The 24,608-nt window shown below is 50.0% G+C and overlaps 1 protein-coding gene and 1 long non-coding RNA gene across 5 annotated transcripts in view; one reads left to right on the forward strand and one right to left on the reverse strand.

The window, feature by feature from the left end:
• Window positions 1–96: 96 nt before the first annotated feature.
• Window positions 97–2,200, forward strand: LOC149978218 (uncharacterized). The gene is made up of 2 exons (XR_016486994.1): window positions 97–1,345; window positions 1,521–2,200. It is a non-coding gene; the product is annotated as an uncharacterized LOC149978218 (long non-coding RNA).
• Window positions 2,201–3,674: 1,474 nt separating this feature from the next.
• xpot (exportin, tRNA (nuclear export receptor for tRNAs)) overlaps window positions 3,675–24,608 on the reverse strand; it is a 49,310-nt gene continuing 28,376 nt past the window's right edge. For all 4 annotated transcript variants that reach the window (XM_090201432.1, XM_090201433.1, XM_090201435.1 and 1 more), the window contains 13 exons: window positions 24,454–24,598; window positions 24,248–24,367; window positions 22,658–22,752; window positions 20,883–20,952; window positions 20,194–20,432; window positions 12,124–12,409; window positions 8,703–8,892; window positions 8,348–8,464; window positions 5,197–5,312; window positions 5,051–5,098; window positions 4,831–4,902; window positions 4,673–4,729; window positions 3,675–4,332 (listed from right to left, as the gene is read on the reverse strand). In XM_090201432.1, the coding sequence (XP_090057558.1) occupies window positions 4,306–4,332; window positions 4,673–4,729; window positions 4,831–4,902; window positions 5,051–5,098; window positions 5,197–5,312; window positions 8,348–8,464; window positions 8,703–8,892; window positions 12,124–12,409; window positions 20,194–20,432; window positions 20,883–20,952; window positions 22,658–22,752; window positions 24,248–24,367; window positions 24,454–24,598 (1,582 nt within the window). In that variant the 3' untranslated portion in view covers window positions 3,675–4,305. The remainder of the gene's footprint in view (window positions 4,333–4,672; window positions 4,730–4,830; window positions 4,903–5,050; window positions 5,099–5,196; window positions 5,313–8,347; window positions 8,465–8,702; window positions 8,893–12,123; window positions 12,410–20,193; window positions 20,433–20,882; window positions 20,953–22,657; window positions 22,753–24,247; window positions 24,368–24,453; window positions 24,599–24,608) is intronic.

The raw sequence follows: 24,608 nt of genomic DNA on the forward strand, positions 1-24,608 counted from the left end.
AATGAAGCCCTTTTGTCGGGAAAAACTAATTCTGATTGGGTGGGCCTGGCTCCTAAGTGTGTGCCCTCCCAGGCCCACCCAATCAGAAAACTCATTCTGAGTGTGTGCCCTCCCAGGCCCACCCATGGCTACACCCCTGCCCAATCATGTGAATTCCATAGAGTACGATCTAATGAATTTATTTCAATTGACTGATTTCATTTAATGAACTGTAACGGAGTTTAAATCATTGACATGTTTGTTCAGTATATAGTTAACAGGCAGGTTAGCATTACCAATCACATGTCCTCATTGGTCAAGCTGAATTGTGAGTAACAGTTGGGTATAAAATGCTGTTGTCTGGTTATAGTCAGTCCTATGGATCATGCTGCTCAAACCTGTAAAGACGACACGGACTAATCTTTAACATTACATCCTTTCAGAAAAGGAATAGAAGTTCAAAACAACAACAACAACAACAACAACAACAACAAACCATCAAACTAAGTTATTTACATCCCAACATGTTATTCCTTCTTTAAAATAAAACGTCATATTTACATTTTGATCCACTATTAAAATACTTTCCTTCTGGAAGTGACGGTGTCGTAGCGACCACCGGGGTAAACACTTCGCTAGTCAGTCTGGTCCAGATGTCTCCTGTTGAGGGCAGAGTGGATGACTTCACTCAGTCACCCCCCCCCCCCCCCCCTCCCCTAAACACTTCGCTAGTCAGTCTGGTCCAGATGTCTCCTGTTGAGGGCAGAGTGGATGACTTCACTCAGTCACCCCCCTCCCCTAAACACTTCGCTAGTCAGTCTGGTCCAGATGTCTCCTGTTGAGGGCAGAGTGGATGACTTCACTCAGTCACCCCCCCCCCCCTCCCCTAAACACTTCGCTAGTCAGTCTGGTCCAGAGTTCTCCTGTTGAGGGCAGAGTGGATGACTTCACTCAGTCACCCCCCCCCCCTCCCCTCCCCTAAACACTTCGCTAGTCAGTCTGGTCCAGAGTTCTCCTGTTGAGGGCAGAGTGGATGACTTCACTCAGTCAGACCCCCCCCCACCATCATTCCCTATATGTTGCCCAGGGCCCTATAGTGGACCTTCTGTTAAGCGCCCCCCACCAACAGACAGTAAGTACAGCTGAGATGCAGTTCCTGACATTGTCTGATTTTTTTTAGATCACAAACAGATGTTTGTTAAACCAGGTCCTATTCTTTCTGAGGGGACTGAGGGTAGAGGAGAACCTTGTTCAGGGCAGGTCCTATTCTGTCTGAGTGGACTGAGGGTAGAGGAGAACCTCGTTCAGGGCAGGTCCTATTCTTTCTGAGGGGACTGAGGGTAGAGGAGAACCTTGTTCAGGGCAGGTCCTATTCTTTCTGAGGGGACTGAGGGTAGATCCTATTCTGTCTGAGGGGACTGAGGGTAGAGGAGAACCTCGTTCAGGGCAGGTCTTATTCTTGCTGAGGGTAGAGAACCTTGTTCAGGGCAGGTCCTATTCTTTCTGAGGGGGCTGAGGGTAGAGAACCTCGTTCAGGGCAGGTCCTATTCTGTCTGAGGGTAGAGGAGAACCTTGTTCAGGGCAGGTCCTATTCTTTCTGAGGGGACTGAGGGTAGAGAACCTTGTTCAGGGCAGGTCCTATTCTGTCTGAGGGTAGAGAACCTCGTTCAGGGCAGGTCCTATTCTGTCTGAGGGTAGAGGAGAACCTTGTTCAGGGCAGGTCCTATTCTGTCTGAGGGGACTGAGGGTAGAGAACCTTGTTCAGGGCAGGTCCTATTCTGTCTGAGGGTAGAGGAGAACCTTGTTCAGGGCAGGGTCCTGTTCTGTCTGATAGGACTGAGGGTAGAGGAGAACCTTGTTCAGGGCAGGTCCTATTCTTTCTGAGGGGACTGAGGGTAGAGGAGAACCTTGTTCAGGGCAGGTCCTATTCTTTCTGAGGGGACTGAGGGTAGAGGAGAACCTTGTTCAGGGCAGGTCCTATTCTTTCTGAGGGGACTGAGGGTAGATCCTATTCTGTCTGAGGGGACTGAGGGTAGAGGAGAACCTCGTTCAGGGCAGGTCTTATTCTTTCTGAGGGGGCTGAGGGTAGAGAACCTTGTTCAGGGCAGGTCCTATTCTGTCTGAGGGTAGAGGAGAACCTTGTTCAGGGTAGGTCCTATTCTGTCTGAGGGGACTGAGGGTAGAGAACCTTGTTCAGGGCAGGTCCTATTCTGTCTGAGGGTAGAGGAGAACCTTGTTCAGGGCAGGGTCCTGTTCTGTCTGATAGGACTGAGGGTAGAGGAGAACCTTGTTCAGGGCAGGTCCTGTTCTGTCTGATAGGACTGAGGGTAGAGGAGAACCTTGTTCAGGACAGGTCCTGTTCTGTCTGAGGGGACTGAGGGTAGAGGAGAACCTTGTTCAGGGCAGGTCCTATTCTTTCTGAGGGGACTGAGGGTAGAGAACCTTGTTCAGGGCAGGTCCTATTCTTTCTGATAGGACTGAGGGTAGAGGAGAACCTTGTTCAGGGCTTGAGTTCATAAAGCATATCTGATCTAGAAGCAGTCCGACCTCTTCTTATTCATAACATCCTCCATCAGCACTCCTACTGAAACACCATGAAGAGGCCCTGACGTTCAGGACATCCTGACAACGTTCTGAGGGACAGGGGTACCTGACAACGTTCTGAGGGACAGGGGTACCTGACAACGTTCTGAGGGACAGGGGTACCTGACAACATTCTGAGGGACAGGGGTACCTGACAACATTCTGAGGGACAGGGGTACCTGACAACATTCTGAGGGACAGGGGTACCTGACAACATTCTGAGGGACAGGGGTACCTGACAACATTCTGAGGGACAGGGGTACCTGACAACATTCTGAGGGACAGGGGCACCTGACAACGTTCAGAGGGACAGGGGTACCTGACAACATTCTGAGGGGACAGGGGCACCTGACAACGTTCAGAGGGACAGGGGTACCTGACAACATTCTGAGGGACAGGGGCACCTGACAACGTTCAGAGGGACAGGGGTACCTGACAACATTCTGAGGGACAGGGGCACCTGACAACATTCTGAGGGACAGGGGTACCTGACAACATTCTGAGGGACAGGGGCACCTGACAACGTTCAGAGGGACAGGGGTACCTGACAACATTCTGAGGGGACAGGGGCACCTGACAACGTTCAGAGGGACAGGGGTACCTGACAACATTCTGAGGGACAGGGGCACCTGACAACGTTCAGAGGGACAGGGGTACCTGACAACATTCTGAGGGACAGGGGCACCTGACAACATTCTGAGGGACAGGGGTACCTGACAACATTCTGAGGGACAGGGGCACCTGACAACGTTCAGAGGGACAGGGGTACCTGACAACATTCTGAGGGGACAGGGGCACCTGACAACGTTCAGAGGGACAGGGGTACCTGACAACGTTCTGAGGGACAGGGGTACCTGACAACATTCTGAGGGACAGGGGTACCTGACAACATTCTGAGGGACAGGGGCACCTGACAACGTTCAGAGGGACAGGGGCACCTGACAACGTTCAGAGGGACAGGGGTACCTGACAACGTTACAGAGGTCTGTCATCCACCGTTACAGAGGTCTGTCATCCTCCCGTTAGAGGTCTGTCCTGTATATCACGTCAAACTAAAACACATCCTACCCCAACCATCCCATTTCTTCCACAACAGAAAAATCTAGAAAAATATGTCAAGCCCTTTTATTTAGTCCATCAATTCATTCACAGGGCAAAGAGAAACAAAACCTCCACGTTCAACCACTCAAATCAAAGACATCTTGAAAACATTATTATTATTTTTTTTTAAGAAAGAAAATACATTTTTTATAAACTAATAAATCCTAATCGTTAGACTGTGTTCAGGTCATTGTTGGATCATTACCAACAGACAGATGAGGCTTCAGGCCTGTTCAAGGATACTTGGTATTCTACTATGGAAGCCTCGTTCCATAAGCCCTTCCTCTATACTCTAGTTTACTTCCTGTCTTGCAGAGAATCCAACCAATCACATCTTCACTTGACCAGGGTACCACCCCAGATGGAGAGCACGTCCTTGATTGGGCCTGGATCAGTGGAGGGGGGTGTGGTCACCCCAGTGAAAGCCTCCTTGACCACTCGTGTCCTTGTGTCTTGGCTCCGTTCCCTCCCACGTGGACAGGATGGGCGGGGTTATGCAGAAGTGCTAAGGCCGCTCCTATGCTAAGCTCTCCATCTTTAAGATCTCTCTCTGTCCGGCTGTCCGTAGTGAGTGGTACTATCTCACTACCCGTCTTCTCAGTTTCCAGTGTCCTCTCTCAATCCTTCCAGCTCGGTTTGTATTTACAGTTTGGCTCGCTGAAAGAAAGCCTGTGGAGAGAGAGAGAGAGACGAGAGAGAGAGAGAGAGAGAGAGAGAGAGAGAGACAGAGACAGAGAGACAGAGAGACAGAGACAGAGAGACAGAGAGAGAGAGAGAGACAGAGAGAGACAGAGAGAGACAGAGAGAGAGAGAGAGAGACAGACAGAGAGAGAGACAGACAGACAGACAGAGAGACAGACAGAGAGACAGAGAGAGAGACAGAGAGAGAGACAGACAGACAGAGAGACAGAGAGAGAGACAGAGATTCTTGTCAGATGTTACTGCTAGTCTCAAGACACAGGCGACAGAGTGGAGATGTTTCCAAGGCAACAACCAGCTGACTACGTACCTTCATGTAGTTTTTGAGGACCTTGGCGTCTGGCTGCTGAAGCACTTGACACACTTCCTGTGACAGGAAGAGGAGGAGGAGTGTTACAGAACTAGGGAACGGGTTACATTTCAGTGCTCGCTTCAGCTGTGATTTGTATGGTTATGCGACAGTGGTACCTGTGTGATTTCAGGTGACACCTGTAGAGAAGGGAGGTACTCCTGTTGAAGGTACTGGATAAACTCCGGACCCTGCCGACCAGGAAGTACAAAACATGACGACAAACACCCTGTCAGCCGTGCATTCATTCATTCATATAAAAAAAAGGTCCAAGTTCCAGATGGATCAGGTTCTCAACCAGACGAGCACAACGGAAAGGAAAACCAAACTGGAGCTTACCCTTCTGAGATGAATCATTTTCAACGTCAGAGCACACTCTGACAATGTCTGGAGAAAAGAACAACAAAACAAGGTTTGTCAAATGAGTCCAAACGTCTGTTCTGTAACGAGACGTGTCTGATACATCTGGTTCCACAGGTACTCACCAGGACGGTCTGAGCGTCCGTGAGATCAAAGGATGGTTTGAGAGGAGCCAGGAAGCATGCTGGGACGATGTGTTTATAGATGAAGTCGGGGAAACCAGCCATACCGTCTTTACCTCCTGAAGGACAAAACATCAGTCCCGGTTCAAAACGTTTTCGCTTTTACACCAGGGGTGTATTCATTAGTGCAAACCGTAGCAACAATGTTTTACAATGAAAACCAGAGTTTCTGTCTGGATGAATTCAGCAAGGTCCCTCCCTGTTTCAGCACAAAAGGTTTATAGTGAACACAAACCAGTCCAAGACAAAAAACACACTACTATCAGCTGGTTGTGTTTCCAGAACAAACCAGTCCAAGACAAAAAACAACCTAATATCAGCTGGTTGTGTTTCCAGAACAAACCAGTCCAAGACAAAAAACACACTACTATCAGCTGGTTGTGTTTCCAGAACAAACCAGTCCAAGACAAAAAACACACTAATGGTTGTGTTTCCAGAACAAACCAGTCCAAGACAAAAAACACACTACTATCAGCTGGTTATGTTTCCAGAACAAACCAGTCCAAGACAAAAAACACACTACTATCAGCTGGTTGTGTTTCCAGAACAAACCAGTCCAAGACAAAAAACAACCTAATATCAGCTGGTTGTGTTTCCAGAACAAACCAGTCCAAGACAAAAAACACACTACTATCAGCTGGTTGTGTTTCCAGAACAAACCAGTCCAAGACAAAAAACAACCTACTATCTGCTGGTTGTGTTTCCAGAACAAACCAGTCCAAGACAAAAAACAACCTACTATCAGCTGGTTGTGTTTCCAGAACAAACCAGTCCAAGACAAAAAACACACTAATATCTGCTGGTTGTGTTTCCAGAACAACTGTTCTGTCAAGAAGGATCAACAGCAGCAAGACAGGTGGTTGGATACGGAGGGAGGGACGGTGGTTGGATACGGAGGGAGGGACGGTGGTTGGACACGGAGGGAGGGACGGTGGTTGGACACGGAGGGAGGGACGGTGGTTGGACACGGAGGGAGGGACGGTGGTTGGACACGGAGGGAGGGACGGTGTTGGACACGGAGGGAGGGACGGTGGTTGGACACGGAGGGAGGGACGGTGGTTGGACACGGAGGGAGGGAGGGTGGTTGCACACGGAGGGAGGGAGGGTGGTTGCACACGGAGGGAGGGACGGTGGTTGGACACGGAGGGAGGGACGGTGGTTGGACACGGAGGGAGGGACGGTGTTGGACACGGAGGGAGGGACGGTGGTTGGACACGGAGGGAGGGACGGTGGTTGGACACGGAGGGAGGGAGGGTGGTTGCACACGGAGGGAGGGAGGGTGGTTGCACACGGAGGGAGGGACGGTGGTTGGACACGGGAGGGAGGGACGGTGGTTGGACACGGGAGGGAGGGTGGTTGGATACGGAGGGAGGGACGGTGGTTGGATACGGAGGGAGGGACGGTGGTTGGATACGGAGGGAGGGACGGTGGTTGGACACGGAGGGAGGGACGGTGGTTGGACACGGAGGGAGGGACGGTGGTTGGACACGGAGGGAGGGACGGTGGTTGGACACGGAGGGAGGGACGGTGGTTGGACACGGAGGGAGGGACGGTGGTTGGACACGGAGGGAGGGACGGTGGTTGGACACGGAGGGAGGGACGGTGGTTGGACACGGAGGGAGGGACGGTGGTTGGACACGGAGGGAGGGACGGTGGTTGGACACGGAGGGAGGGACGGTGGTTGGACACGGAGGGAGGGACGGTGGTTGGACACGGAGGGAGGGACGGTGGTTGGACACGGAGGGAGGGACGGTGGTTGGACACGGAGGGAGGGACGGTGGTTGGACACGGAGGGAGGGACGGTGGTTGGACACGGAGGGAGGGAGGGTGGTTGGATACGGAGGGAGGGAGGGTGGTTGGACACGGAGGGAGGGAGGGTGGTTGGACACGGAGGAAGGGAGGGTGGTTGGACACGGAGGGAGGGACGGTGGTTGGACACGGAGGGAGGGACGGTGGTTGGACACGGAGGGAGGGAGGGTGGTTGGATACGGAGGGAGGGACGGTGGTCTGATACGGAGGGACGGTGGTTGGATACGGAGGGACGGACTGTGGTTGGATACGGAGGGAGGGTGGTTGGATACGGTGGTTGGATACGGAGGGACGGTGGTTGGATACGGAGGGAGGGTGGTTGGATACGGAGGGAGGGTGGTTGGATACGGAGGGACGGTGGTTGGATACGGAGGGAGGGACTGTGGTTGGATACGGCGGGAGGGACTGTGGTTGGATACGGTGGTTGGATACGGAGGGACGGTGGTTGGATACGGAGGGACGGTGGTTGGATACGGAGGGAGGGTGGTTGGATACGGAGGGACGGTGGTTGGACACGGAGGGAGGGACGGTGGTTGGACACGGAGGGAGGGACGGTGGTTGGACACGGAGGGAGGGAGGGTGGTTGGATACGGAGGGAGGGACGGTGGTTGGACACGGACAGAGGGACGGTGGTTGGACACGGAGGGAGGGAGGGTGGTTGGACACGGAGGGAGGGACGGTGGTTGGATACGGAGGGACGGTGGTTGGATACGGAGGGACGGTGGTTGGATACGGAGGGAGGGTGGTTGGATACGGTGGTTGGATACGGAGGGACGGTGGTTGGATACGGAGGGAGGGTGGTTGGATACGGAGGGAGGGTGGTTGGATACGGAGGGACGGTGGTTGGATACGGAGGGACGGTGGTTGGATACGGAGGGAGGGTGGTTGGATACGGAGGGACGGTGGTTGGATACGGAGGGACGGTGGTTGGATACGGAGGGACGGTGGTTGGATACGGAGGGACGGTGGTTGGATACGGAGGGACGGTGGTTGGATACGGAGGGAGGGTGGTTGGATACGGAGGGAGGGACGGTGGTTGGATACGGAGGGAGGGACGGTGGTTGGATACGGAGGGAGGGACGGTGGTTGGATACGGAGGGAGGGACGGTGGTTGGATACGGAGGGAGGGACGGTGGTTGGATACGGAGGGAGGGACGGTGGTTGGATACGGAGGGAGGGACGGTGGTTGGATACGGAGGGAGGGACGGTGGTTGGATACGGAGGGAGGGTGGTTGGATACGGAGGGAGGGTGGTTGGATACGGAGGGAGGGACGGTGGTTCTCACCCCAGAGTTCCACCAGCTTGGACAAGATGATGAAGCAGGTCTTCTGGGCGATGGGGTCGGGGAAGTCGACAGCTCCCTGGATGATGGTGAACAGAACCCGCTCTACGTTCTCAACACCTGAGGAGGAACCACACAACAAATATTTATAGCTGAGGAACCACACACACAGAACCCTGGAGAACCACGCAACAAACATTTATAGCCGAGGAACCACACACACACTTAAAACCCTGGAGAACCACGCAACAAACATTTATAGCTGAGGAATCACACACACTTAGAACCCACTTAATGTTCTCAACACCTGGGTAGCAGAACCCTGGAGAACCACAGTACACACTGAGCAGCAGCTCACCCTGGTTGGCCAGGACTTCGTTCATCCCGCTGGAGGTTATCGTCTGTATGAAGGTGAAGTAGCTTCTACGTAACATTTGTTTCTCCAGAGCTGCTGCCTGGTCGTTGTCCTCAGCAGGTCGACACAACACCTCAAAGATGGCCAGGACCAGAGGCATGAACACCTGCTGCAGGAAAGGAGACACCTGGTCCTGGAGAGGAGAGAGACAGAGAGGACCATAGACATGAACACCTGGTCCTGGAGAGGAGAGAGACAGAGACACCTGGTCCTGGAGAGGAGAGAGACAGAGACACCTGGTCCTGGAGAGGAGAGAGACAGAGACACCTGGTCCTGGAGAGGAGAGAGACAGAGACACCTGGTCCTGGAGAGGAGAGAGACACCTGGTCCAGGGAATGGGGACATTGACTATAAACCTAAACCTAACCCTAAACCTAAACCCCAGGGAATGATGACATTGACTAACCCTAAACCTAACCTTAAACCCCAGGGAATGGGGACATTGACTAACCCTAAACCTAAACCTAAGCCTTTTAGCTGGCCTGTTAGCAGTCAGTCCTCTACCATCGATATTTGGTAAGGGCCGGTTTCCTGGACAGATGAATCTTAGTCGTGGACTAAAGCCCTTCCCATGGAGATCCTACCTTAGTCCAGGAGACCAGCCCCAGATGTCCTCTAACTGTGTAGCAGGTCCCTGGTTACCTTGAACTTAGCGGTGATCTGACTGATGAGGGGTATGAACTCCTGCAGGTCCCTGGTTACCTTGAACTTAGTGTCTGACTGATGAGGGGTATAAACTCCTGCAGGTCCCTGGTTACCTTGAACTTAGCGGTGATCTGACTGATGAGGGGTATGAACTCCTGCAGGTCCCTGGTTACCTTGAACTTAGTGTCTGACTGATGAGGGGTATGAACTCCTGCAGGTCCCTGGTTACCTTGAACTTAGTGTCTGACTGATGAGGGGTATGAACTCCTGCAGGTCCCTGGTTACCTTGAACTTAGTGTCTGACTGATGAGGGGTATGAACTCCTGCAGGTCCCTGGTTACCTTGAACTTAGTGTCTGACTGATGAGGGGTATAAACTCCTGCAGGTCCCTGGTTACCTTGAACTTAGCGGTGATCTGACTGATGAGGGGTATGAACTCCTGCAGGTCCCTGGTTACCTTGAACTTAGTGTCTGACTGATGAGGGGTATGAACTCCTGCAGGTCCCTGGTTACTTTGAACTTAGTGTCTGACTGATGAGGGTATAAACTCCTGCAGGTCCCTGGTTACCTTGAACTTAGCGGTGATCTGACTGATGAGGGGTATAAACTCCTGCAGGTCCCTGGTTACCTTGAACTTAGCGGTGATCTGACTGATGAGGGGTATGAACTCCTGCAGGTCCCTGGTTACCTTGAACTTAGTGTCTGACTGATGAGGGTATAAACTCCTGCAGGTCCCTGGTTACCTTGAACTTGGTGTCTGACTGTATGAACTCCTGCAGGTCCCTGGTTACCTTGAACTTAGTGTCTGACTGATGAGGGTATAAACTCCTGCAGGTCCCTGGTTACCTTGAACTTAGCGGTGATCTGACTGATGAGGGGTATGAACTCCTGCAGGTCCCTGGTTACCTTGAACTTAGCGGTGATCTGACTGATGAGGGGTATGAACTCCTGCAGGTCCCTGGTTACCTTGAACTTAGCGGTTATCTGACTGATGAGGGGTATGAACTCCTGCAGGTCCCTGGTTTCCTTGAACTTAGCGGTTATCTGACTGATGAGGGTATAAACTCCTGCAGGTCCCTGGTTACCTTGAACTTAGCGGTTATCTGACTGATGAGGGGATAAACTCCTGCAGGTCCCTGGTTACCTTGAACTTAGTGTCTGACTGATGAGGGTATAAACTCCTGCAGGTCCCTGGTTACCTTGAACTTAGCGGTGATCTGACTGATGAGGGGTATAAACTCCTGCAGGTCCCTGGTTACCTTGAACTTAGCGGTGATCTGACTGATGAGGGGTATGAACTCCTGCAGGTCCCTGGTTACCTTGAACTTAGTGTCTGACTGATGAGGGTATAAACTCCTGCAGGTCCCTGGTTACCTTGAACTTGGTGTCTGACTGTATGAACTCCTGCAGGTCCCTGGTTACCTTGAACTTAGTGTCTGACTGATGAGGGTATAAACTCCTGCAGGTCCCTGGTTACCTTGAACTTAGCGGTGATCTGACTGATGAGGGGTATGAACTCCTGCAGGTCCCTGGTTACCTTGAACTTAGTGTCTGACTGATGAGGGTATAAACTCCTGCAGGTCCCTGGTTACCTTGAACTTAGTGTCTGACTGATGAGGGTATAAACTCCTGCAGGTCCCTGGTTACCTTGAACTTAGTGTCTGACTGATGAGGGGTATGAACTCCTGCAGGTCCCTGGTTACCTTGAACTTAGCGGTGATCTGACTGATGAGGGGTATGAACTCCTGCAGGTCCCTGGTTACCTTGAACTTAGCGGTTATCTGACTGATGAGGGGTATGAACTCCTGCAGGTCCCTGGTTACCTTGAACTTAGCGGTTATCTGACTGATGAGGGTATAAACTCCTGCAGGTCCCTGGTTACCTTGAACTTAGCGGTTATCTGACTGATGAGGGTATAAACTCCTGCAGGTCCCTGGTTACCTTGAACTTAGCGGTAATCTGACTGATGAGGGGTATAAACTCCTGCAGGTCCCTGGTTACCTTGAACTTAGCGGTGATCTGACTGATGAGGGGTATAAACTCCTGCAGGTCCCTGGTTACCTTGAACTTAGCGGTGATCTGACTGATGAGGGGTATGAACTCCTGCAGGTCCCTGGTTACCTTGAACTTAGCGGTGATCTGACTGATGAGGGGTATGAACTCCTGCAGGTCCCTGGTTACCTTGAACTTAGCGGTGATCTGACTGATGAGGGGTATAAACTCCTGCAGGTCCCTGGTTACCTTGAACTTAGCGGTGATCTGACTGATGAGGGGTATAAACTCCTGCAGGTCCCCCTGGTTACCTTGAACTTAGTGTCTGACTGATGAGGGTATAAACTCCTGCAGGTCCCTGGTTACCTTGAACTTAGTGTCTGACTGATGAGGGTATAAACTCCTGCAGGTCCCTGGTTACCTTGAACTTAGCGGTGATCTGACTGATGAGGGGTATGAACTCCTGCAGGTCCCTGGTTACCTTGAACTTAGCGGTGATCTGACTGATGAGGGGTATAAACTCCTGCAGGTCCCTGGTTACCTTGAACTTAGCGGTGATCTGACTGATGAGGGGTATAAACTCCTGCAGGTCCCCCTGGTTACCTTGAACTTAGCGGTTATCTGACTGATGAGGGGTATGAACTCATGCAGGTCCCCCTGGTTACCTTGAACTTAGCGGTGATCTGACTGATGAGGGGTATAAACTCCTGCAGGTCCCCCTGGTTACCTTGAACTTAGCGGTGATCTGACTGATGAGGGGTATGAACTCCTGCAGGTCCCTGGCCTCGCAGTCCTTCAGCATGTGCTCCGATGCCGCCGGGACGAAGGGCAGGACCTCTTCTTCGAGACAGATGATCATGCGATGAAGGAAGGAGCGGACAGCGCTACGCAGAGACCCCCTCTGGACAGGACAGCTCAGTGCAGGCAGGAAGGTCTGCAGACAGTCTCTGTAGACTTCAGTACATCCACACTGCTTCACTGTCTGCTTGTTGCTGAACGCCTTACTGGTACGACTAGAGGGGGGGGAGAGAGGGGAACATAGAGGGAGGGGGGAGAGAGGGAGGGAGGAGAGAGGGGAACAGAGAGAGAGGGAGGGAGGGGGGAACAGAGAGAGAGGGAGGGGAGAGAGAAGCGCAGAGATGGGAGAGGGGGAAGGAGAGGGAGGGGGAGAGAGAGGGGAGAGATGTAGTATTTTTAGCAGGAACAGAACTTTTAAACCCAGAGAGAAGAGTGCTGAGCGATTAGTGCTTTTTGAGGTGGGTTCGGTTTCAGTTCTATAAATAACTAGTGAATGTTTTATGCATTATGTGGGTTGAATGCTGTAACAGAATGAAATAAAAGGCCATTACTGCTCATCACTTATTAACCATTTATTCACATGACTTTAAGACACACGACATGACATTATCTCTGAAGACTACATGACATTATCTCTGAAGACTACTGTACATGACCAGACATTATCTCTGAAGACTACTGTACGTGACCAGACATTATCTCTGAAGACGACACTACATGACCAGACATCATCTCTGAAGACGACACTACATGACCAGACATTATCTCTGAAGACTACTGTACATGACCAGACATTATCTCTGAAGACTACTGTACATGACCAGACATTATCTCTGAAGACTACTGTACATGACCAGACATTATCCCTGAAGACTACTGTACGTGACCAGACATTATCTCTGAAGACTACTGTACATGATCAGCCATTATCTCTGAAGACTACTGTACATAACCAGACATTATCCCTGAAGACTACTGTATATGACCATTATCGCTGAAGACTTCTGTACATGACCAGACATTATCTCTGAAGACTACTGTACATGACCAGACATTATCTCTGAAGACTACTGTACATGATTAGACATTATCTCTGAAGACTACACGACATGACCAGACATTATTCCTGAAGACTACTGTACATAACCAGACATTATCTCTGAAGACTACACAACATGACCAGACATTATCTCTGAAGACTACTGTACATGAACATTATCTCTGAAGACTACTGTACATGAACATTATCTCTGAAGACTACTGTGCATGTACTCTACATGACCAGACATTCTCTGAAGACTACTGTACATGACCAGACATTATCTCTTTAGACTAAGGCTTTCCACTAGATGTTGGAACATTGCTGCTATAACAGCCTCCGCTCTTCTGGGAAGGCTTTCCACTAGATGTAGGAACATTGCTGCTATAACAGCCTCCACTCTGCTGGGAAGGCTTTCCACTAGATGTTGGAACATTGCTGCTATAACAGCCTCCACTCTTCTGGGAAGGCTTTCCTCTAGATGTTGGAACATTGCTGCTATAACAGCCTCCACTCTTCTGGGAAGGCTTTCCACTAGATGTAGGAACATTGCTGCTATAACAGCCTCCACTCTTCTGGGAAGGCTTTCCACTAGATGTTGGAACATTGCTGCTATAACAGCCTCCAATCTTCTGGGAAGGCTTTCCACTAGATGTTGGAACATTGCTGCTATAACAGCCTCCACTCTTCTGGGAAGGCTTTCCACTAGATGATGGAACATTGCTGCTATAACAGCCTCCACTCTTCTGGGAAGGCTTTCCACTAGATGTTGGAACATTGCTGCTATAACAGCCTCCACTCTTCTGGGAAGGCTTTCCACTAGATGTTGGAACATTGCTGTGGGGACTTGCTTCCATTCAGCCACAACAGCATTAGTGAGGTCGGGGGCTGATGTTGAGCGATTAGGTCTGGATCGCACTCACTACTTTTTATAAGAAACATCAATGTGTTGAAAATCCCTAATTGTTTGCGTAGTCAACTTACACACAGCCCTGACACACACACTTAGACATGCCACCGGGGGTCTTTTCACCGTCCACAAATCCAGAACAAATCCAAGAACGTGTACAGTATTATATAGAGCCCTTATTGCATGGAACTTCCTTCCATCTCATATTGCTCAAATAAACAGCAAACCTGGTTTAACAAAACAGATAAAGCAACACCTCACGGCACAACGCCTCTCCCCTATTGGACCTAGATAGTCTGTGTGTATTGATATGAGAGCAGATAAAGTGGCACAACGCCTCGCCCCTATTGGACCTAGATAGTCTGTATGTATTGATATGAGGGCAGATAAAGCAACACCTCTCCTCTATTGGACCTAGATAGTCTGTATGTATTGATATGAGGGCAGATACAGCAACACCTGGTGGCACAACGCCTCTCCCCTATTGGACCCAGATAGTCTGTATGTATTGATATGAGGGCAGATACAGCAACACCTGGTGGCACAACGCCTCTCCCCTATTGGACCTAGATAGTCTGTATGTATTGATATGAGGGCAGATACAGCAACACCTGGTGGCACAACGCCTCGCCCCTATTGGACCTAGATAGTCTGTATGTATTGATATGAGGGCAGATACAGCAACACCTCACGGCACAACACCTCTCCTCTATTGGACCTAGATAGTCTGTATGTATTGATATGAGGGCAGATACAGCAACACCTGGTGGCACAACGCCTCTCCCCTATTGGACCTAGATAGTCTGTATGTATTGATATGAGGGCAGATACAGCAACACCTGGTGGCACAACGCCTCTCCCCTATTGGACCTAGATAGTCTGTATGTATTGATATGAGGGCAGATAAAGCAACGCCTCTCCCCTATTGGACCTAGATAGTCTGTATGTATTGATATGAGGGCAGATAAAGCAACACCTGGTGGCACAACGCCTCGCCTCTATTGGACCTAGATAGTCTGTATGTATTGATATGAGGGCAGATACAGCAACACCTGGTGGCACAACGCCTCGCCTCTATTGGACCCAGATAGTCTGTATGTATTGATATGAGGGCAGATAAAGCAACGCCTCTCCCCTATTGGACCTAGATAGTCTGTATGTATTGATATGAGGGCAGATACAGCAACACCTGGTGGCACAACGCCTCGCCTCTATTGGACCTAGATAGTCTGTATGTATTGATATGAGGGCAGATACAGCAACACCTGGTGGCACAACGCCTCTCCCCTATTGGACCCAGATAGTCTGTATGTATTGATATGAGGGCAGATACAGCAACACCTGGTGGCACAACGCCTCTCCTCTATTGGACCCAGATAGTCTGTATGTATTGATATGAGGGCAGATACAGCAACACCTCATGGCACAACGCCTCTCCTCTATTGGACCTAGATAGTCTGTATGTATTGATATGAGGGCAGATAAAGCAACGCCTCTCCTCTATTGGACCTAGATAGTCTGTATGTATTGATATGAGGGCAGATAAAGCAACGCCTCTCCTCTATTGGACCTAGATAGTCTGTATGTATTGATATGAGGGCAGATACAGCAACACCTCACGGCACAACACCTCTCCTCTATTGGACCTAGATAGTCTGTATGTATTGATATGAGGGCAGATACAGCAACACCTGGTGGCACAACGCCTCTCCCCTATTGGACCTAGATAGTCTGTATGTATTGATATGAGGGCAGATACAGCATCACCTGGTGGCACAACGCCTCTCCCCTATTGGACCTAGATAGTCTGTATGTATTGATATGAGGGCAGATACAGCAACACCTGGTGGCACAACGCCTCTCCCCTATTGGACCTAGATAGTCTGTATGTATTGATATGAGGGCAGATAAAGCAACGCCTCTCCTCTATTGGACCTAGATAGTCTGTATGTATTGATATGAGGGCAGATACAGCATCACCTGGTGGCACAACACCTCTCCTCTATTGGACCTAGATAGTCTGTATGTATTGATATGAGGGCAGATACAGCAACACCTGGTGGCACAACGCCTCTCCTCTATTGGACCCAGATAGTCTGTATGTATTGATATGAGGGCAGATACAGCATCACCTGGTGGCACAACGCCTCTCCCCTATTGGACCTAGATAGTCTGTATGTATTGATATGAGGGCAGATACAGCATCACCTGGTGGCACAACGCCTCTCCCCTATTGGACCTAGATAGTCTGTATGTATTGATATGAGGGCAGATACAGCATCACCTGGTGGCACAACGCCTCTCCCCTATTGGACCTAGATAGTCTGTATGTATTGATATGAGGGCAGATACAGCATCACCTGGTGGCACAACACCTCTCCTCTATTGGACCTAGATAGTCTGTATGTATTGATATGAGGGCAGATACAGCAACACCTGGTGGCACAACGCCTCTCCTCTATTGGACCTAGATAGTCTGTATGTATTGATATGAGGGCAGATAAAGCAACGCCTCTCCTCTATTGGACCTAGATAGTCTGTATGTATTGATATGAGGGCAGATACAGCATCACCTGGTGGCACAACGCCTCTCCCCTATTGGACCTAGATAGTCTGTATGTATTGATATGAGGGCAGATACAGCATCACCTGGTGGCACAACGCCTCTCCCCTATTGGACCTAGATAGTCTGTATGTATTGATATGAGGGCAGATACAGCATCACCTGGTGGCACAATGCCTCTCCTCTATTGGACCTAGATAGTCTGTATGTATTGATATGAGGGCAGATACAGCAACACCTCTCCTCTATTGGACCTAGATAGTCTGTATGTATTGATATGAGGGCAGATAAAGCAACGCCTCTCCCCTATTGGACCTAGATAGTCTGTATGTATTGATATGAGGGCAGATACAGCAACACCTCTCCTCTATTGGACCTAGATAGTCTGTATGTATTGATATGAGGGCAGATACAGCATCACCTCTCCTCTATTGGACCCAGATAGTCTGTATGTATGTATTGATATGTAGGATACGTGTGCCTTTAAACATGTATGTAGTTCTGTCCTTGAGCTGTTCTTGTCTATTGATGTTCTGTATTATGTTTCATGTCGACCCCAGTGTTCTGGGTTCTGGGTTCTGTGCTCTGGGTCCTGTGCTCTGGGTTCTGTGCTCTGGGTTCTGTGCTCTGGGTTCTGTGCTCTGGGTTCTGTGCTCTGGGTCCTGTGCTCTGGGTTCTGTGCTCTGGGTTCTGTGCTCTGTGCTCTGGGTTCTGTGCTCTGGGTTCTGTGCTCTGGGTTCTGTGCTCTGGGTTCTGTGCTCTGGGTTCTGTGCTCTGGGTTCTGTGCTCTGGGTTCTGTGCTCTGGGTCCTGTGCTCTGTGCTCTGGGTTCTGTGCTCTGGGTTCTGGGTTCTGTGCTCTGGGTTCTGTGCTCTGGGTTCTGTGCTCTGGGTTCTGTGCTCTGGGTTCTGTGCTCTGGGTCCTGTGCTCTGGGTCCTGTGCTCTGGGTCCTGTGCTCTGGGTTCTGTGCTCTGGGTCCTGTGCTCTGGGTCCTGTGCTCTGGGTCCTGTGCTCTGGGTTCTGTGCTCTGGGTTCTGTGCTCTGGGTCCTGTGCTCTGGGTCCTGTGCTCTGGGTTCTGTGCTCTGGGTCCTGTGCTCTGTGCTCTGGGTTCTGTGCTCTGGGTTCTGGGTTCTGTGCTCTGGGTTCTGTGCTCTGGGTTCTGTGCTCTGGGTCCTGTGCTCTGGGTCCTGTGCTCTGGGTTCTGTGCTCTGGGTTCTGTGCTCTGGGTTCTGTGCTCTGGGTTCTGTGCTCTGGGTCCTGTGCTCTGGGTTCTGTGCTCTGGGTTCTGTGCTCTGGGTTCTGTGCTCTGGGTCCTGTGCTCTGGGTTCTGTGCTCTGGGTCCTGTGCTCTGGGTTCTGTGCTCTGGGTTCTGTGCTCTGGGTTCTGTGCTCTGGGTCCTGTGCTCTGGGTTCTGTGCTCTGGGTCCTGTGCTCTGGGTTCTGTGCTCTGGGTTCTGTGCTCTGGGTTCTGTGCTCTGGGTTCTGTGCTCTGTGTGGAACCCCAGGAAGAGTAGCTGCTGCTTTTGCAACAACTAATGTGGATCCTAATAAAATACCAGAATAGCCCAACCCGGACGATGCTGGGACAATTGTGTGCCGCCTCATGGGTCTCTCGGTCGCGGGCCGGCTGCGACACAGCCTGGGATCAAACCCGGGTCAGTAGTGACGCCTCTAGCGCTGCAATGCCTTAGACCGCTGGCCACTCGATACGCCCACTGGGCCTTACTTATAACCAAATCTTGCAGTTGGGGGTTAAGGCTTAGTGCTCCTAGGGCTCAGTGTTACTAGGGCTTAGTGTTACTAGGGCTTAGTGTTCCTAGGGCTTAGTGTTCCTAGGGCTTAGTGTTACTAGGGCTTAGTGTTACTAGGGCTTAGTGTTCCTAGGGCTTAGTGTTCCTAGGGCTTAGTGTTCCTAGGGCTTAGTGTTCCTAGGGCTTAGTGTTACTAGGGCTTAGTGTTACTAGGGCTTAGTGTTACTAGGGCTTAGTGTTCCTAGGGCTTAGTGTTACTAGGGCTTAGTGTTACTAGGGCTTAGTGTTCCTAGGGCTTAGTGTTACTAGGGCTTAGTGTTACTAGGGCTTAGTGTTACTAGGGCTTAGTGTTCCTAGGGCTTAGTGTTCCTAGGGCTTAGTGTTACTAGGGCTTAGTGTTACTAGGGCTTAGTGTTCCTAGGGCTTAGTGTTCCTAGGGCTTAGTGTTCCTAGGGCTTAGTGTTACTAGGGCTTAGTGTTACTAGGGCTTAGTGTTACTAGGGCTTAGTGTTACTAGGGCTTAGTGTTACTAGGGCTTAGTGTTCCTAGGGCTTAGTGTTCCTAGGGCTTAGTGTTACTAGGGCTCAGTGTTACTAGGGCTCAGTGTTACTAGGGCTCAGTGTTACTAGGGCTTAGTGTTACTAGGGCTTAGTGTTACTAGGGCTTAGTGTTACTAGGGCTTAGTGTTACTAGGGCTTAGTGTTACTAGGGCTTAGTGTTACTAGGGCTTAGTGTTCCTAGGGCTTAGTGTTCCTAGGGCTTAGTGTTCCTAGGGCTTAGTGCTCCTAGGGCTTAGTGTTCCTAGGGCTTAGTGTTACTAGGGCTTAGTGTTACTAGGGCTTAGTGTTCCTAGGGCTTAGTGTTCCTAGGGCTTAGTGTTACTAGGGCTTAGTGTTCCTAGGGCTTAGTGTTCCTAGGGCTTAGTGTTACTAGGGCTTCGTGTTACTAGGGCTTCGTGTTACTAGGGCTTAGTGTTACTAGGGCTTAGTGTTACTAGGGCTTAGTGTTCCTAGGGCTTAGTGTTACTAGGGCTTAGTGTTCCTAGGGCTTAGTGTTCCTAGGGCTTAGTGTTACTAGGGCTTAGTGTTACTAGGGCTTAGTGTTCCTAGGGCTTAGTGTTCCTAGGGCTTAGTGTTACTAGGGCTTCGTGTTACTAGGGCTTCGTGTTACTAGGGCTTAGTGTTACTAGGGCTTAGTGTTACTAGGGCTTAGTGTTCCTAGGGCTCAGTGTTACTAGGGCTTAGTGTTACTAGGGCTTAGTGTTACTAGGGCTTAGTGTTACTAGGGCTTCGTGTTACTAGGGCTTCGTGTTACTAGGGCTTAGTGTTACTAGGGCTTAGTGTTCCTAGGGCTTAGTGTTACTAGGGCTTAGTGTTACTAGGGCTTCGTGTTACTAGGGCTTAGTGTTACTAGGGCTTAGTGTTACTAGGGCTTAGTGTTACTAGGGCTTCGTGTTACTAGGGCTTAGTGTTACTAGGGCTTAGTGTTACTAGGGCTTAGTGTTACTAGGGCTTAGTGTTCCTAGGGCTTAGTGTTACTAGGGCTTAGTGTTTGTATATCAGTGTTTGTATATCAGGGTCAGTGTTTGTATATCAGGGTCAGTGTTTGTATATCAGGGTCAGTGTTTGTATATCAGGGTCAGTGTTTGTACATCAGGGTCAGTGTTTGTACATCAGGGTCAGTGTTTGTACATCAGGGTCAGTGTTTGTACATCAGGGTCAGTGTTTGGATATTTACCTAGCGAAGCCAACAGCGTGACTGAGACAGTCGGCCAGCGCAGCCTGCCTCTCCTCCTCCCTCTCAGAGGCCAGTTTGGCCAGCAGCAGACGGAAGGCGTCGGTCAGCGGGGTCAGCAGGGATCTCATCAGCGCCTGCTTCCTCTCCGCGGGACTCTCTCCGTGGACGATCAACACCCCCGCCGTCTCAAATATAAACAGCTGGTCATCGCTGGTCAGCAGCGCAGGGAAACCGTTCTCCTGAGGCACATATGGGGAGGGGAAGGAAGGTCAGTACAGGGGGAGGGTAATGTATAGAGGGTAAGGTAGGTCAGTACAGAGGGAGGGTAATGTATGGAGGAGAATGAAGGTCAGTACAGAGAGCATAATGTATTGAGGGAAGGTCAGTGAAGAGAGAGCTGTAGAGGGTAATGTATGGAGGGGAATGAAGGTCAGTACAAAGGGAGGGTAAGAGGGTAAGTCATTGGAGAGAGAGATGCTGTAGAGGTAATGTAGGTCAGTGAAGAGAGATGCTGTAGAGGGTAATGTATATGAGGGGAGGGGTAACTTACAGGAGGTGCTAGCTCAGCTGGTCTGTAGAGGGTAATGTATATGAGGGGAGAGGTAACTTACAGGAGGAGCTCCAGCAGGTCTGTAAAGTGTAATGTGTGGAGGGTAATGTGTGGAGGGTAATGTATAGAGGTAACTTACAGGAGGAGCTAGCTCCAGCAGGTCCTGTATCCTGGACAGGATGTCTTCAATGAAGGAGTTCATGTGTTTACTGGCAACAGAGGACAGGGTTTGGGTCAATCACAAAGAACCTTCTAGAACTATTACTGTAAACAGAGGACAGGGTTAGGGTCAATCACAAAGAACCTTCTAGAACTATTACTGTAAACAGAGGACAGGGTTGGGGTCAAACACAAAGAACCTTCTAGAATTATTACTGTAAACAGAGGACAGGGTTTGGGTCAATCACAAAGAACCTTCTAGAACTATTACTGTAAACAGAGGACAGGGTTGGGGTCAAACACAAAGAACCTTCTAGAATTATTACTGTAAACAGAGGACAGGGTTGGGGTCAAACACAAAGAACCTTCTAGAATTATTACTGTAAACAGAGGACAGGGTTGGGGTCAAACACAAAGAACCTTCTAGAATTATTACTGTAAACAGAGGACAGGGTTTGGGTCAATCACAAAGAACCTTCTAGAACTATTACTGTAAACAGAGGACAGGGTTGGGGTCAAACACAAAGAACCTTCTAGAATTATTACTGTAAACAGAGGACAGGGTTGGGGTCAAACACAAAGAACCTTCTAGAATTATTACTGTAAACAGAGGACAGGGTTGGGGTCAATCACAAAGAACCTTCTAGAACTATATAATATATAATGACATGTCCTGCTTTCTGGTGATCTGGCGTTGACTACCAGGACAGGGTCCAACCAGTCTGCTGATAATACTGGTCCAACCAGTCTGCTGATAATACTGGTCCTGTGACCCAACAGGTACCCTATAATCTACAACAAGGACCCATAGAGCTCTGGTCTAAAGTAGTATACTATATAGGGAATAGGGCTCTGGTCTAAAGTAGTGTACTATATAGGGAATAGGGCTCTGGTCTATAGTAGTGCACTATATAGGGAATAGGGCTCTGGTCTATAGTAGTGCACTATATAGGGAATAGGGCTCTGGTCTAAAGTAGTGTACTATATAGGGAATAGGGCTCTGGTCTATAGTAGTGCACTATATAGGGAATAGGGCTCTGGTCTAAAGTAGTGCACTATATAGGGAATAGGGCTCTGGTCTATAGTAGTGCACTATATAGGGAATAGGGCTCTGGTCTATAGTAGTGCACTATATAGGGAATAGGGCCCTGGTCTATAGTAGTGCACTATATAGGGAATAGGGCTCTGGTCTATAGTAGTGCACTATATAGGGAATAGGGCCCTGGTCTAAAGTAGTGCATTATATAGGGAATAGGGCTCTGGTCTAAAGTAGTGCACTATATAGGGAATAGGGCTCTGGTCTATAGTAGTGCACTATATAGGGAATAGGGCTCTGGTCTACAGTAGTGCACTATATAGGGAATAGGGCTCTGGTCTATAGTAGTGCACTATATAGGGAATAGGGCTCTGGTCTAAAGTAGTGCACTATATAGGGAATAGGGCTCTGGTCTAAAGTAGTGCACTATATAGGGAATAGGGCTCTGGTCTAAAGTAGTGTACTATATAGGGAATAGGGCCCTGATCTAAAGTAATGCACTACATAGGGAATAGGGCCCTGGTCTAAAGTAGTGCACTATATAGGGAATAGGGCCCTGGTCTAAAGTAGTGTACTATATAGGGAATAGGGCCCTGGTCTAAAGTAGTGCACTATATAGGGAATAGGGCTCTGGTCTAAAGTAGTGTACTATATAGGGAATAGGGGCCCATTGGGAACACAGGGTAACGCGTGCTTAGTGACGGTACAGCTGGACTTACTGCAGTGTCTTGACGAACCGTGAGAAGAGGTAGGCCACTCTGCTACGGACCTTAGGACTGCTGTGTCTCAGACCGCGATGGTCCAGAAAGGACATCTACAGGGACACAGTAACACAATGATACAAAACCTCCCCTTTAACCAGGGGTCCACTGTCCCTCTCCTCAACACTGATACAAAACCTCCCCTTTAACCAGGGGTCCACTGTCCCTCTACTCTCCTCAACACTGATACAAAACCTCCCCTTTAACCAGGGGTCCACTGTCCCTCTCCTCAACACTGATACAAAACCTCCCCTGTCCCTCTCCTCAACACTGATACAAAACCTCCCCTTTAACCAGGGGTCCACTGTCCCTCTCCTCAACACTGATACAAAACCTCCCCTTTATCCAGGGGTCCACTGTCCCTCTGCTCAACACTGATACAAAACCTCCCCTTTATCCAGGGGTCCACTGTCCCTCTCCTCAGCACTGATACAAAACCTCCCCTTTAACCAGGGGTCCACTGTCCCTCTCCTCAACACTGATACAAAACCTCCCCTTTAACCAGGGGTCCACTGTCCCTCTCCTCAACACTGATACAAAACCTCCCCTTTATCCAGGGGTCCACTGTCCCTCTCCTCAACACTGATACAAAACCTCCCCTTTATCCAGGGGTCCACTGTCCCTCTCCTCAACACTGATACAAAACCTCCCCTTTAACCAGGGGTCCACTGTCCCTCTCCTCAACACTGATACAAAACCTCCCCTGTCCCTCTCCTCAACACTGATACAAAACCTCCCCTTTAACCAGGGGTCCACTGTCCCTCTGCTCAACACTGATACAATACCTCCCCTTTAACCAGGGGTCCACTGTCCCTCTCCTCAACACTGATACAATACCTCCCCTTTAACCAGGGGTCCACTGTCCCTCTCCTCAACACTGTGAAGACACAATGTTAAAAGGTAGAGTTCATTGATTCAGCGACTGAGCCAGGACAGTCTAGTACTGCAGAACTAACTGAGCTAGGACAGACAGTCAGGTACTGCAGAACTAACTGAGCTAGGCCAGACAGTCTAGTACTGCAGAACTAACTGAGCCAGGACAGACAGTCTAGTACTGCAGAACTAACTGAGCCAGGACAGACAGTCAGGTACTGCAGAACTAACTGAGCCAGGACAGACAGTCTAGTACTGCAGAACTAACTGAGCTAGGACAGACAGTCTAGTACTGCAGAACTAACTGAGCCAGGGCAGACAGTCTAGTACTGCAGAACTAACTGAGCTAGGACAGACAGTCTAGTACTGCAGAACTAACTGAGCTAGGACAGACAGTCTAGTACTGCAGAACTAACTGAGCTAGGACAGACAGTCAGGTACTGCAGAACTAACTGAGCCAGGACAGACAGTCTAGTACTGTAGAACTAACTGAGCCAGGACAGACAGTCTAGTACTGCAGAACTAACTGAGCTAGGACAGACAGTCTAGTACTGCAGAACTAACTGAGCTAGGACAGACAGTCAGGTACTGCAGAACTAACTGAGCCAGGACAGACAGTCTAGTACTGTAGAACTAACTGAGCCAGGACAGACAGTCTAGTACTGTAGAACTAACCAGGACAATAGGAATGTGCTGCGGTTCAACCAGGAAGAACTTGTCGTAACGAACCACCGTCTCGAAGAACTCCAGCGACACAGACGTGTGTTGGTAACCACTGAGACCAGAGGAGACCAGCTGAGGAGACAGGGAGAACACAGGATATGATGTCAGACATCAGGATCAAGGGTTGTCAGCGGACTGGCTGGCTGTGTGTAACTCACCGTTCTCATCATATCCTGCAGTGCGGAGGTCTTGGCCGTGTCGCCAGAGAAGTGAGCTCCGTGAGACGCAGGCAGAGCCTCTCCTAGCATGTACAGCAGCCTGATGGCCACCTCCACCTCCATGAAGGACGCCGTCTGCCAACGCCTGAGACACA

The sequence above is a fragment of the Oncorhynchus mykiss genome, chromosome 15 (genome assembly GCF_057628025.1).
Source record: "Oncorhynchus mykiss isolate SJ-2025 chromosome 15, ASM5762802v1, whole genome shotgun sequence".
NCBI classification, from domain to species: domain Eukaryota; kingdom Metazoa; phylum Chordata; class Actinopteri; order Salmoniformes; family Salmonidae; genus Oncorhynchus; species Oncorhynchus mykiss.